This window comes from Vipera berus (genome assembly GCF_964194415.1).
Source record: "Vipera berus genome assembly, chromosome: 4".
Lineage (NCBI taxonomy): Eukaryota > Metazoa > Chordata > Lepidosauria > Squamata > Viperidae > Vipera > Vipera berus.
The window spans coordinates 70,076,152-70,092,206 of record NC_138206.1 but is presented as its reverse complement, the minus strand read 5'-3'; the positions used below and the strand labels follow the sequence as shown (position 1 = coordinate 70,092,206).

The 16,055-nt window shown below is 40.1% G+C and overlaps 1 protein-coding gene across 1 annotated transcript in view; it reads left to right on the top strand.

Moving 5' to 3' along the window:
• Positions 1 to 481: 481 nt before the first annotated feature.
• The window catches only part of NHS (NHS actin remodeling regulator), a gene marked incomplete at both ends in the record, with an annotated part of 277,008 nt that continues 261,434 nt past the window's right edge, over positions 482 to 16,055 (top strand). Inside the window, one exon of the mRNA XM_081327025.1 lies at positions 482 to 908. Within this exon, the coding sequence (XP_081183151.1) occupies positions 482 to 908 (427 nt within the window). The remainder of the gene's footprint in view (positions 909 to 16,055) is intronic.

Here is a 16,055-nt window from a genome sequence, read left to right as displayed (position 1 = left end):
CCCTGCCTGCCTGCTCCTCCTCACAAAAGATTTGGACGAATTCCTTTCTCCGGGTTTTCAAGCCATCTTTTAAAAATCCATCCCGCTCTCTCGCGTTGAAAACTGGAGCTGTGTCGGGAAGCGAGAGGCGGGAGACAGGAGGAAGCTTGCAGGGAGCAGGAAAAAGAGGGACGGAAGGGGCGATTAGGGAAGCAACCGATAAACGGGCGGCGAAGGTGGCCGGGGACGCGGCGCAGAGGTCGCTTTCCAAAAGCGAAAGGACTCAGACGGCGAAGAAGATCACCATGGGAGATAAGGCGCCTTGCCGTTAGCAAGTGAAGGGCTTGGGAGAGGAGAAGGCGGCAGAAGCAGCCCCCGATCCCGCAGCCGGGTTGCAAAAGAGCACGGAGACCGGAGGCTCGCGGCTTGAAGGGGTGGCTATTGGGCTGGGAAGGGAGAAGCGGCGACATCCACACAGAGTGCGACGCCCCAGGTTTTGGTCATGCCCTTCGCCAAGAGGATTGTGAAGCCCCAGAGGCTGTGCCGGCGGCAGCATATTGCCTCGGTGCTAGACGAGCACTCCAGCTTCGAGCTTCCTCAGCCGGGAAGCTACCGAGAAGAACCCGGGGAGGCGATGGACGAGCCGGAGGAAGAGGCTCCGGCTGGGCTGGCTGCCCCGCTGACCGCCGAAGGGAAGGAGAACCAGGAGGCGGCGGCGCTGATGCTTTTGGATCTGTGCTCGGTTAGCAACGTTGCTCTCTCGCGGATCCTCCGACAGCTCTCCGATGTGGCCAAGCACGCCTGCACCCTCTTCCAAGAAATCGAGAGCGAGATCCAGCTCACTCACCGCAGGGTCCAGGCGCTGCACAGCCGGATTGGCGGCGTCCAAAGCATTTTACACAGTTTGGATCCGAAGCAGGAGGCAGTGCGTAAGTGGAAGACGCCTTCCTCTCCCTTCCTTCCCCTTGAGGCGACCTCGGCGCTGGCTTACCTTAACCTCCGCTCTCTTTCGTCTGGCTCTTAAGGGGAATCGGGCGCCTGGGAGGCAATCTGTGGATGGCTCTTGGCTTTCTTTTTTCCTTCATTTTTTCCCGAGTGGGGAGAGGAAGCGAGATTTGCTCTGATGGGTGAGATGCTAGTGCCAAGCGAGGGAGGAAAAGGGGCCGCGAAAGATAAAATGGTGCTGCTTGGGCATCTCGGGGAGGTGTGGCCCTGAATCCCTGAACGCGGCTATTCCCGATATCTCCCCCCAGCGCCGCCCTTCTTTTTGCTGGAAAAGGATGCAGCTTCGGCAGACAAAGTTTTCCCCTCTGCGGGAAGTGTAGATGGGACAGATTCGCCGACGTGGGGGGGGGGGGTAAACGAAGTGGAAGGTTCTGGGGCCGAGATGCGGAAACTTGATTGGGGTGTGTGCGCGCGCCTTTGATTTGAACGACCCATTTCTGTCAAAAGGCTTTAGGGTTGTTTTGGTTTCCCGAGCGATTGCCAGAGAAAACTGGGTGAGCGGCGTGGAGATGAGCCGCGGTTCGCCTTTCAGGCTTCCCGAAACCCTTTCTCCCACCTGCCTCGAGTCGCATCCTCGAGCTCTCGGGTCCACTTGGGAGGAAGAACGAGTGATTTTTCCCCCCCGTGGAAAACTGCGCGGTGATGCGCGGGAGACGCCTAACGTGCTGGGAGGGGATCGCTCGTTGATCTCATGCGGAAGAAGGTGAAGTGCGGGGAGAGGAGACAGAGGAGACCCCGGCTACAGCTGCAGGGAAAGGAACGCGGGGGGGGGGGGGCTCGGGGACAACCTGCCTTCCGCCACCCGAGACTTACAGCGATCTGCCTGACCCAATTTTCCGCGGCTGAGACTGGTGAGTGGGCAGGGGGAGGCCCACTTAGTGCATGCGTGAGAGAGGCGTGCGGCGCAAGAAGGGGGTCCGCCCCCTCCCTCCTCTGAACTGACAAGGTGACCATTCTGCAGTGATAACAGACGAGCCTCCGTGTGTGCCGCTTCACAGAGAAAGGGGTGGGGATAGTGTAAACTGGAGATACTGAAGCATCTAAAAGAGGGCGCGGGGAAAGAAGGAAAGCGTTTTAGCGCAGATTTCCCTAGCCTCTACCTGCAAATGGCTGGGATTCCTATACCCAAACTAGCACGCCCAGTCTCTGGAGGACACTGAGTTCCCCAGCCCTTCTTGGTGGCCACTGTGAGTCGCATTGTAAGTGGTCATCCGCCACTCATCTAGTCCATTACGGAATTCTGCACTGCTTTAAATGGGACCAGTAGGATATAATCTGAAGGGATATGCAGTATCCAAAAACAGTCTATAAATAAGGAAATAAATGTTAGCTTTGGTTGGGAAAATGTCGGAGGGGCAGGACTGGATGGCTAGAATCTGTTGACCACACACTCAGGGGTATGATATAAAAAATATTTAGGTTTTTTTTAGTTCAGCATTCCAGAATCTGCTTTCCTATTGGTGAGAATTCTGAAAATTATACTCCAACAACAAGGGGTGGCACCAGTGAGGAAGGATGGAAGGGTTTTCCTTTTCATCAATATCAGCCTTCCCTGACATAATGTCTCTGGATGTAAAAGAAAGGAACATGATTCTATTAGTTGGAGAATAGGAATGTTGTTGGCCAACACATTTAGAAGCATTAGATTGGGGAAGTAATATTAGGGGTTTCATGGATATGTCCTTCTTGCATGTAGTTCTATCTCTCCCTTTGGTTCCTCAACAAAGGATGTTTATCCTTTTCACCTTCCAAGTTTATCCTTTGAAATTCTCAACTAATTTATGGTTAATAGTCACCTAGAACAGATCATTCACTGATTTGGGGTGACTGGCTACTGCTTAAAGACTGAGATTGGAATAGTTTTTATGAAGCTAGTGTTCTTCAGATATATCAAACCACATCTTTCAGTATTTTTAGCCAACTGGAGTTACAGTCTAGCATATTTGAAAAATGGGGAAAACTAGATTAGAACCTCAAGCTCTGTGGTTGGATTCTAGGTTAAAGAAGCATTACAAATAACAGTGTTGGATCTATGAACTTTATAGTATTTCCCATCTTAGCCTTTGGCTGTACTTATACATAACAAGCCATTATGATTCTCTACCTGTTTAATTTCCTTGTCTCCTTTCAAAGAATTAGGTGCTTTGAGTGCCATAAATATACAGTAAAGGTATTAAAAATTTTCTGCTGAAAGTATTTACCATATTTGCAAAACCACAAAGGGAATTATTACTATGTTTGTTATGGAAGGAGCTGTAATTCAGTAACAGAGGATTTGCTTCTCAGGTTAATTAGTTCTTGGCATTTCTGAGAAGCAGGTTTGATTCATTTCTACAATTTCTGGAGATACTGCCTCTCTGACCTGGAAAAGGTGAATTTTATTTATTCCTCACACTTGTATAGCTGCATAGCTTATAAAAGGTGACTGTCTTATCTGGCATGTGGCTGTTTATGCAAATATCTAGAATTGGATGCTAAAGTTATCTTTTTGGTGATTTGACTGTGGTTCAAAAGGCATATTCTGAAGACATGAGATGTGGTCAACTTGGTAAGTGGTTTTAAGCTACTTAGCATCTGGATGAGAGGTGGGCTGGAAATCCCACATGTGTTATTTGTTTATTTTATTATAAAGCTTACAACAGCAAGCATTCTATAAATCAGTGATGGCAAACCTTTTAGAGACCAAGTGCCCAAACTGCAACCCAAAACCCACGTATTTATCGCAAAGTGCCAGGGCCGCATCAGCATTGTGGTGCCCTTGGGAGAGGAGGCAGGGAGGCGCCTCTGAATGCTGCCTCTGGCATACAAAAGCCGGGCGACACAGAAATGGGCCACTGTGCTGCAAGGCGCAAAAATGGCTGCTGCGGGGTGCAGATACAAGGCGCTGCACCACACAAGAATGGGGCAGGGCTAGTGAGTATCACGCAGCCCCACCCCATTTGCAGCCTGTGTGTGCTCGCGGCCCCGTGCGTGCATGCACGCATGTAAAATGCTTCCTCCTCCCTTTTCTTCCAGTCCACTAATCGACAATGGTTGGTGACCTCTGCTCTACCACTTCTACTCGAGCTTGCTAGTGGTCCGCTTCGCCTCCTTTGTGCTGGGCGGGGCTCCTGCAGTGGTGGCAGCCTGATGGACCTGCTGCTGGCGGCGGTGGCACGTGTGCCAACAGAGAGGGCTCTGAGTATTGCCTCTGGCATGCGTGCCTTAGGTTCGCCACCACTGCTATAAATAGTATGTCAGCTGTTGAGGTCGACCATGGAGAAAATGTGGGACATAGACACATTAAACTCAATTTCAGGAAGAATTTGACAGTAGTTTTTTAAGGAAAGTTTATATTTAAAAATGGAATGAATAATCCAGTGTGATGTTGTAGTGAAGGCCTATATCAGGAGTTGGTTCAAGTTGGTTCAAGTCCAACTTCAACTACAGTATTTCTCTGAGTAATTTTGCACCCGTCTAATTTTCAGCTCAAAAGATTACTATAGTGTTAATAAAAGATTGGAGGAAAAAGTGCTATGCATGCTATCTTGAATTCCTTAGGGAAAAGTGGAATACAAATCTAACAATGGCCTGAAAGAAGTCTGCAGGAAAGGCCCATTTTAAAGATCCCTTGATCTCAGAAGCGTATCTTTTTGGGATGCATAGAAGGATCTTCTTAGTCAGTATTGTCGTCTTTGATTTATTTATTCTTAAACCCACCATTTCTCCAAACATTTTAATCTTCCTCATAACATGTTCAATGTTCTCTAGCAGGTTTTGCACAATCAGTACCAAATCATTGGCAAATACACATAATTTGTAATCATGCAATTTAATTTGTAGTCCTTTTGCTCTATTATCTTGTCTAATATCTCTATTTAACAGTTCCAATACTAGAATAAATAATAAAGGGGATAAAGGACACCCCTATCTTGTTCCCTTCTGGATTTCATATGGTTTTGTAAAGTCTCCATTCACCATGATTCAAACTTTCTGAAGTGTATAGATCGGGGGTGTCAAACTCGCAACATCACATGATGTGTTGCGATGTGTCATGACTTTTTTTTTCCAAGGCCGGCAATGGAGTGGGTGTGGTTTCAGTATGACGCATCCGGTCCGTGGGGCAGCAGTTTGACACCCCTGGTATAGATGGACTTCAAACCCTGTATAAAGCCCAATACAAAATTCATCTTTTCCACTACTTTAAACATAGAGGCCCAGTTCAAGTTGTCAAAAGCTTTTTCTGCATCCAGAAAAACTAATGTAACCTGTTTGTTGCTACATTGTTGTAAATATTCAATTATATTCAGAATTACTCTTATATTATCTTTTAGTTGTCTTTTAAGAAAGAAACCACACTACTCTTCATGTATATAATTCTATAAAACGTTTTAAAGTCTTTCAGCTAAAATAGATGTAAAGAGTTTGTAGTCATTATTAAGGAGAAAAATTGACCTATAGTTCTTCACAGAAGTTCAATCCAATCCATCTTTGGTTATTAAAGAAATGTAGGCATCCTTCCAAGAGTCTTATATAGGGTTCCCTTGTAAGATAGAATTCATTAAGTCTTTCATTGGAAGAAGTAGTTGATCTTCCAAAATTTTATAGAATCCACTCAGTAGGGCTCTGGTTCCGGAGCTTTGCCTTTTAATTGCTTCTATTATTTCAAAAGTTGTTACTGGACTATTCGAAATTTGCTTGTAGTTTTCCGATAGTTTACAAAGATTTTTAGTTGTTACATTCTCCTCCATAGCATTTAAAGATATTTCTTGTTCTTTGTATAAATTGGTATAATAATTCCAAAAAAGTCTTTGAATGTTTTTGTTATTCATATAGATTTTATTCCCCTCTTGAAGCTTGGTTATCATCTTCTTTTCTGTCTATTTTCTTAGTTTGTATGCCAGCCATCTCCCTTGTTTATTTGCATGTTCAAAAAAGTGTTGTTTTGTATATTTAAGTTCCTTTTCAATATCTGAAAGAGTCAATCAAGAAATTGGTTGTTGCAATAATTTTAGTTGATTAAGTATATTAGGAACTTCTGGTGAATTCTGGAGTTCTCTCTCCTTCAGTTTAATTTTTTGTGGCAGATTTTGGATTTTTTGGCCTATCTTCCTCTTAATTGCTGTATTGTATTGTATAAAATGTCCTTGTATTACAACCTTATAAGCATCCCAAACTGTTGTCAAATTGGTTCCTTGCCTAAATTATTATTAAAATAGTCTTGAAGTACAGTCTGTGGTCTCTGCAAAACAGACTAATTTAATCTCTATTTAAAAGATTGAAGACCAAAATTAATATGTAAAGACATTGGAAGAGTAATAGCTTTAGTTGTTTTGTGAAGCAGATTTTTGTATCCAAATCATATCAATTCTAGAAAAGGATTTGTGTCTCTCTGAAAAGAAGGTAAAGTCTTTTGTTAGTTCATCTTTATACCTCCAAACATCGATCAAGCCTAAAGTATCAGCTCCAAAAAAGTTTGGGCAGTTTCTCTTGTGTTTCTTTAATTCCTTTATCAGCTGATCAGTCCAGTTGTGGGGTTATATCCTATTGTCATTTCCAATTACACACCAATACTGAAAAAGAGAGCAAGTGTTCAGACAGATGTTTAAAAAACATGGCTTTTTCTTGATGTGGGGTGTATAATCCCACCACAATAGATTTTATTCCCTGTAATTCAATTTGCACAATTATATACCTGCCTTGGTCATCAACACACAGTAAATGTGGATGTAGTTGGGGTTTTATATACAAAACTACCTCATTATTTTTTTTCTTTGAGTTAGCAGAAATAAATTCTAGACCCAAGATGTTATTTGTTAAATACTTTTTATCACTCTCTTTAATTTAAGTTTCCTGCAAACATATTATATCATGGTTCGCTTTTTTCAAATAATGAAATAACTTTTTTTCTCTTTTGTGGGGAATTTGCCCCATTGACATTCCATGTCAAAATCTTGCAATCTATCTGTTATGAAGAGGAAGTTCCAGGAATTCCAGCTGAGGCTCCCATCTCCACTGCCTGTCCTTGATAAATGTCAACCTCTTTTTATCCTTTTCTTTCTGATCTTTATCTTTTGAAAAATAGTGTAGTTCCGATCCATGTTTTTCCAAAAATCTTGTGCCTTAAGTACTGAATTTAGTCTATACCACTGATTTCTAAAGGTAAAGATAACCTCTTCCAGCTTATCTCAGCTGGAGATCTGTCAAGAAAAAATATACTTTATGTTTCCTTGATATTGTAATTATAATTTCTCTGAATATTTGCACTTCTTTTCCAGAAATGTTAAATCTCTGGTGGTAATGTTTCTGAATTACTTGCTCTCTAATAGATTTTCTTATAAATTGGGTAAGAATATCTCTTGGCAGTTGTCTTCTGGTCACATACACTGAATTTATTCTGTAAATCTTGTCTATTTCTTTAGAGAAGTCTGCATTCTCATCATTAAACAAATCTTTTAGTCATTTCTATTTCAATTACATCACTTAAATTGTGGATCTGCTCAGGAATTCCTCTGAGGCACAGAAAAACTTTCTTCTGTTTCAAATCCAATAAGAATAAATTTTGGTTAAGAAGGCCTAACCTTGTGTCTGACTCATCCATTTTAATCTGTATATTTTTAACACCTTCTTTGGTTTGTTTTAACTCTGATACTAATAATTCAATTTGTTTATCAGATTTTTATTCATCTCTTTTATTGTTTCTTGTAGCATAGCAAACCTTTTCTCAAATACTTCCATAAGGTGTTTGGTGCTGGGCTCTTCCAAGTCACATTTTAATTCTTTCAATTCCTTCTTAGGAGGAATTTTTGCAAATATCCTCTCTTATAACCAGTTGCTGGCAGCAGAAAAGCAGGCAAAAATACACTATTTTCTTCAGATAAAGAGTTCCAAAAGGAAAACTAAGCAGCTGGTAGGAAAAATAATGTTGACATACAAACTCACAGAGTAAAAAAAAGAAGAGGTTTCTAAGCTTTTAACATAGAAAGCTGAGAATTGTATGCAGAATGTAGAAGAAATAGAATAAAGATATAAAGTCTTTTCAAATTGATAATATATACAGTTTTTTGTAGAAGTTCAGTATAGTTAAGAGTAACTCATTTTCTCAGTAATCTTAAAAAACTGTCTTTTCCCTATGGAATGATTAATTATTTGAAGACATTCCTCCAGTGTTATTAAATCAATTAGAGTCCACAAGGAGGGACTGTATCTAAATTCCAGCATACAGCCAGCAAAAAACCATTGCAAAGCGTGAAGTTAAAACAGAGGTGTCTTTGAAGACATTGGCTATGTGGACATAATGTCAATCCTCTTCTTTGGCAAACTTACAAGGGAGAAGAAATTTGCTGAATATTCATTTCTCCCCCCCAGCCAAGGAATACCCAAGAAGCTTCAGGGCAATTCCATGCCACTCCTTTTCTAATCCAGGAGTGAAGTAGCTACAGAGACCTGCTCTGTAGTTATGAAACCAGCCGTTTGTCTAGGACACGGGTCGGCAACCTGCGGCTCTGCAGTGTCATGTGGCTCTTTCAGCCTTCTACTGTGGTTCCCAGTCCTCCTCCATTTGCAGAGAGAAAGACAGAGACAGAGAGAGGCACTTGCGCTTCCCTTCTCTCTCTCTCTCTCTCTTCCGATCTTCTGCTCACCTGACCAGCTGGCCTCACACTGTTCTCTGACAAGCTGACAGGCTCCCTGCCCTTGCTGCGTCTCCACAGGAAGCAGCAGAAAGCAGCATCTCTCTCTCTCTCTCTCTCTCTCACACACACACACACACACACACACACACACACACACACACACATACACACACACACACTTTTACCAAGGGCAGGATAGAGCCAACCCAATAAGAATGTGTGTCAGCTTGTCGGCGAACAGCGTGAGGCCAGCAGGCCAGGTGAGCAGAAGATCGGAGAGAGAGAGAGAGAGAGAGAGAGAGAGAGAGAGAGAGAGAGAGAGAGAGAGAGAGAGAGAACATATGTTGTCCTTACTGGACTTTTAGTAAAGAACGTTTAATGAAATATTTTGACTTTTTTAAATTTAAGAGATGAGGTATGGGGATAATTATGCTGTATTTAAACATGGTAGATAAGCTACTAAAATTGTTTTCACCTGTTGGGATGAAGGAGAAAGGGGTTTTTCCCCCCTCTTTCTCTGGCATAAAATTGTTTTCTTTGTAGCAGTTCATTGATTTCATAAATGCAACACATTATAGTTTTTTTATACATAGCATAAAGGTTAAAAAGGATATATGCAGTGTTATCTTCATTTTAGATGTCAAAAGGGTTTTGTGGCTCCCAGTGTTTTCTTTTCTGTGAGAAATGGGTCCAAGTGGTTCTTTGAGTGTTTCAGGTTGCCGACCCCTGGTCTAGCAGAACAAAGATATGTGCTGCTAGTTCAGAGCTCCATACTGGATGGAGTTCGAACCATGATGCTTTTTGATCAAATAAGTACTAGGATCATTGTCTGGAAGCCAACTGATTGCCCTTCAGATTTGAGCCCTTGAGACCATTTTGTTTCAACTTTGATAGTTCTAAGTACTAGTTATAATCTAAAATATCTGGTGAGCACAAAATTAAAAAAAACACCTACCTAGACCATGTGCTGCTTCAAACCTCCATAAACACACATTTTTTGCTGAACTTGCTGCAGCATAATGTGCACTTATATTTCCAAAAGCTGCTGAGAAATAATGTTTTTAATTAATGCTACAAATTTAGCATGTGTAGACACTCATTTTGTAGGGAAAAAAGTGTTGTTTATTAAGCCATTAGATTGCCTTGCAGTTGTGAAGACAATTGGTGCTGTGACATCCCTAATTGCAGCACAGCAAGGATGCTTGTGAAGCTGAGAAGTGCTATATCTGGGCTTTCCCCCTCATTCTGAAAATAGATTTAATCAGGAATAATTAACTCCATCCCTGCAAAAGAGAAACAACATGACAATGAGTCTACATGGCACAGAATCAAGAGTTGGAAAGGGCCATTGAATTCAACATACTGTTTAATACAAGAATCCAAATTAAAGCTTTGGAGTCTGACCTTGGTTGTTTGCTTGCAGACATTTCATTACCTGACTAGGTAACATTTTCAGGGCTGGAAGGGAGCAGGGTTTGCTCTTTGTTTATATTTGGTGACTTTCTCTGTTAATGTTGCTGGGGGTTTGGTATTCACCTTGGTAGTTCTTTGATTAGGCTGTTTTATACTGTTAATTTGCTAACAATACTTGATTGATTATCTGAGTATTGATTGCTGGTAGGAAATGTTCTGGTCTTTTATTTCCTTTTTAGCTTTTTCATTGTTTCTTTTGAATGTAAATGTTGTTTATAATAATAATAATAATTTTATTTATATACCGCCCTTCTCCCGAAGGACTCAGGGCGGTGAACAGGGCAGATATATAAAAAATACAAAAATACAAAAGTTAAAAGAAAATTAAACATATGCCCAGCTAAAAACAATAAATACAGATATTAAAAATTACATAAAAACCCAACCCATCCCCCTTCAGGCCAGGCCGGCTTGTTCAAATAAGAATGTCTTCAGATCGCGACGGAAGGAGCGAAGGTCGGGCGCCATCCGGAGCTCAACCGGCAACCGATTCCATAGCTCCGGGGCGCCCACAGAGAAGGACCTCCCCCTGGGGGCCACCAATCGACATTCTCTGATCGGTGGCACCCTGAGGAGGCCCTCTCTGTGGGAGCGCACAGGGTGGAGGGAAATTGATGCCGGCAGCAGGTGCTCCCTAAGGTACTCCGGACCCATGCCATGTAGGGCCTTAAACACCATTACCAGTACCTTGAATCTCACCTGGAAGACAACTGGTAACCAATGCAGCTCATGGAGCAGAGGTGTAACATGGGAGTATCGGGAGACTCCCAACACAACTCTCGCGGCTGCGTTCTGTACCAGTTGGAGCCTCCGAGTGGTCCTCAAGGGCAGCCCCATGTAGAGAGCGTTGCAGTAGTGCAGACGAGAGGTAACGAGCGCGTGAGTGACCGTACATAAAGCATCCCGGTCTAGATAGGGCCACAACTGGCGCACCAGGCGAACCTGGGCGAAGGCCCCCCTAGTCACAGCTACTATATGGTCTTCCAGAGTGAGCCGTGAATCTAGGAGGACTCCAAAGTTGCGAGCCCTATCTACGGGGGGTAATAGTTCACCCCCCATGGAAAGAGATGGGATGTTCTGAGTATCCCGGGATGCCGGTATGCACAGCCACTCAGTCTTGTCGGGGTTGAGTTGAAGTCTGTTCCTCCCCATCCAGACCCGAACCGCCTCCAGGCAACGGGACATCACGTCGAGGGCATCACTGGGGTGGTTTGGGGTCAAAATAAAAAGCTGGGTATCATCGGCGTACTGATGATACCCAACTCCAAAACCACGAATGATCTCACCCAGCGGTTTCATGTAGATGTTGAACATGAGAGGCGAGAGGACCGACCCCTGAGGAACTCCACAAACGAGAGACCTCGAGGTCGACCTCTGCCCCCCTGCCAACACCAACTGCGAACGTCCCAGGAGATAGGAGGAGAACCACTGCAAAACCGTGCCTCCCACTCCCAATCCCCTGAGATGCCGCAGCAAGATACCATGGTCGATGGTATCGAACGCCGCTGAGAGGTCTAATAGGACTAGGACAGAGGAGTGTCCCCTGTCCCGAGCCCTCCAGAGATCATTCACCATTTATCTCTATATAAACAATATATTTACAATAGACTTGTGTTTCTAATTTATCCATTTTCCTCTATTGATGAGGAGATCCAGGTAGAGTAGTGTGTTGTTGTTTTCTTCCTTTGAATTTTCTTCCTTTGAAAATGTTGTTGATTGTTTCCTGTAACTTCTCTAATTGTTCCTTTTTTGTTATGACAAAGATGTTACCTACATACTGGATCCATACTTTTGGTTGGGAGTGTTGTATTTTCTAGATGCTGCATTAAGTCTCTGCTATGAGTACTGATAATGGTGTACTTACTCTCCTGCTGTCATTAACTCTCAATAAAAGTTCCTTTTGAAACAATGCAAGTTTCAAGAGTTCTGGTTTCTTGGGAGAACTAATTGAGGCAGGTCCTTATAACATGTAAAGGCCTGTTGTCATACATAAAAACAAAATTCCATAGTCTTTTTGAACTGTATCCATCAGACCCAAAAGGAATATTTCTGATTTTAATTGTATATTATTTTTTTAATCTTCTGAATTAATGTATGTATTTGAATCCCAAGTTGTTAATTTTTTTTACATGCCCACCAAGCATGATAAAAAGTCCCTCTTTTTGGTTTCATTTCCAGCATACTTTTCAGGTACATGTATACATTTTAGACAATTTTTCTGGTGCTAAATATCAATGGTGCATCATTTTATCATCATTTTATTTAACAGAACATCAATTTCAATCCTTTCATCCACGTATTCTCCCATTATTTTATTTATATATTGTACCCAAAGTTTTTAGCCCATTTGATCACATATTATTTCACTTATTCATTTTTTATTTCAAATTTCAATAATAGTTTGTACATTTTAGCAATAACATATAACATAACATGACATAACATAACACAACACAACACAACACAACACTATATCAATATCCATCTTACCATATTCAAAACAAAAAGCCCTTTGAAATACTTTGAATCTTTTTAATAGTGGTACATGGACATGTATATTCTCCTGATATCAGATTGAAATTCTTCCCTGGGGATGGAGTTAAATTGTAAACTGTGGATTTTTAATATTGTATGCTGCTCAGAATCACTGTATTTGAGTTGGGAGGCTAAATAAATAAATAAACAAGAGTTCCAAAATATCACCTTAGTTTAATCATTTATACTTGGTTATAATTTCTATAATACACTTTGTGTCATGATATCATAAAGGCACTTTATGATAAAACCTAAGTTTATATGTACAGAATTCCATACTCTCAATATGGCATGTCTAATAAAATGATTTTTGAAATCCACATTAACCCTAACTTTGTTATACCATCAATAGCCATGCCACCCAAGTGTTAAGTCATGCTCTTCTAGTTCCAATAATCTTCTATTTTTCAGCTCCAGCCACTCCTTCATCCAAATTAAAACTGCAGAATATAATGTCTAATCAGATAGGTCTAACCCTCCTCTCTCTTGAATGTCTTGTAGCACATGGACATATATAGGGATAGCGTGGGGTTGGGATTGGGATTTGGGGTTGAGGTTAGGGTTGGGTTTTTCCAAGTAACATTTTCAATATTTAGCAAACAGCATAGTGTCTGGGTACATGTATTTACTAACAATAATATAGTTTATTATCATAAACAATATTTTAATTAATCACTCAATAGCCTTCTTCCTACTAACATATATTCAAAATTACATATCACGTTCCTTTCTCTCTGACTCGTTTTTCTAGCCATTGATAGAAATTATCCCATGTTCTAAAATACACTGAATCTTCTTTCTCGTTAACCTTTAAAGTCAATCTATCTATTTCTGCACACTCTAGAATTTTCTTAATTAGTACTTCTTCAGTTGGTAAGTTTTCATTTTTCCAATATTGGGCAAATACAGTTCTTGCTGCTGTTAATATATGTAGTATTAGATATCTGCAGTCTTTCTCATAATTGGCTCCTATTATTCCTAACAAAAATAATTCTGGTTTAAAGTCTATTTGGTTTTTAGTCATCTTCTCCAACCATAAATGTATTTTAACCCAAAATCTTTTTGCTTTAGGGCATGTCCACCAGATTTGATAATAAGTACCTGGCCTTTGTCTGCATTTCCAACAGTGGTTTGAAGTATTTGTAAACATTTTTGCTAGTCTCATTGGTGTCACATGCCATCTATAAAACATTTTATATAAGTTTTCTTTATATGGCACTGCTTTAGTTAATTTAATATTTCTTTCCCATAACTTTTGCCACACTTCTAATTCTATATTATTTCCAAAATTCTTTGCCCATATTATCATTGTTTCTTTTACTTGTTCTTCCTCCATCTTTAAGTTTAACAGAAATCTATAGGGTTTCTTGATCAACTTTTTGTCTGTTTTTAACAGTATCTGATAAAATTCTGCCTGTTTTTTATAAAATCCCATTGTTTTCACATCTTTTTCATATCTCGTTTGAATTTGCAGATATGGCCACCATGCTAAATGAAAACCTTGTTCTTGTAATTCTTGTCTGTCTTTAAATTTTCCTTCATTATCCAAAATATCTTTATAAGTCACAACTTTATTGTAGTTAATTAAATTTGGGTAAGCAAAAGCTTCCATTGTTGAAAGCCATTCAGGTATCTTAATATAAATTTTTTCTTTTATTTTTTTCCCATTCTGAAAGGAGTGCATTCCTTATAAGATGATTTTGAAAGTATCTATGTATTTTATTCTTTCCATACCACAGAAAGGCATGCCTCTATATTTCATTTCTGATGCAAGTAGGAGTTATTTATCTATTAATTTGTGGGATCAATGTAAAGATTGTTTTTTCTAAAAAATGTTTACTTCTAAATCTGCTAGAAAAGTTGATGTTACATTGAATTTACATTATGTTTTTCTCAATAGATCAGCATTTACTTTTCCATTCTCTCCATGCTTTACAGAAGTATATTCAATTTGACTTGAGATAACAGTAGTTTGGATAAGATAAAGGACCTTTGTGGCCTTCACTTAGTGAAAAGTTGAAGAATGCAATCCCATAAATGGAAACAAAGGCACTAATTGCCCTCAGAATCTAGCTAAGCCTTTCTCTGGCTGTCATTCCAAGTTGGAATAAGTATAATATGTTATATTTGCAGGATACTACATAGAACAGGATTAGTATATTCTGATGGTGTTGTAGCTTGGGTTTTAAGCCTGCATGGTTCATGATTTGTTTGTGGGAATGGATAATCTAGCTCCATGTAGCCTAAATTATTCTTCACCAATGGAAGAAACACCTGTTTTCTTACTGATCTAGCAGGATGTTATCAGGAGAGGGGCATGTTAATGCAAATAAAATAATACTGACCAAATCAGTTCAGATCAAACAGTGTAACGTAAACAAGATAACATCTGTACTTCACTGTGGATAGATTGTTTTATTTGTATACAATGATCTTCAGTAAATTATACAATAGAGAAATGATAATTTTATACACTGGCCTGGTTTGAAGAATACTCAAAGTAATGTATGAATTATTTTCCTTGCTTCCTGAATGCTACTATGGATTTCCTTCTACCACAAAATAACAATATCCTGGGTTAGATTAGGTTGATAGATACTATAATATAGCACATGCATCATCTAAAACATAGTCTGATTTATTTACTTTTGCTTATCATGTTGAATGAACATACGACTGTGATTTGTCAAATGTGCTTTATTGTTTAACATATTGTATTCCCTGGTCAATTGTAGCTTATGCAGTAAAAATGGTATTGCCTCTCTTAGTATAGTTGTCTTTTCTCTTCCAAAAGTCTGTGTTCAAAATTATTTTTATTTATAATTTTAATAATAATTTAGTCAACTTACAACTCACCTATAGCCAAAGAGCCAGTCTGGTCTAGTGGTTAAGGCACCAGGCTAGAAACCAGGAAACTTTGAGTTCTAACCCCACTTTAAGCATGAAAACTAGCTGGGTGATTTGGGGCCAGTCACTCTCAATTCATCCCACAGAGTAGTTGCTGTGGAGAAGGAGGAGGAGTATGTTCACCACCTTGAGTTATTTATAAAAATAATAAAGGTGGGATAAAAAAATCTTTAAAAAGGCAATCTCAGGGTGAGGTTTATCACAAATATTAAACCAGTAATTTAAAAAAATCACTAGAATCCTATAGATGATAATTAAGCAAAATTAAAAGCAATGGTAAAACATTGTTTATAGAATAGAGAGCAATCTAACAATAAGCAAATACTAGAAGTACATAATTGTGAGAAAGAACAATACTGAGAGTCAAATGGCAGAAAATAGTACAGTATAGTAAACTAAAGTGTTTGAGAAGTTTAAAAAGAAGGTTTTATTTGGCACATCAAATGAAAAGAATATCGTAGATGCCAAGTAGACATCTCTAGAGAAGTTATTATTCTGCAACTAGTTTTTGTTTGGGAACTGTTAGCCCAATTTTCTACTGAC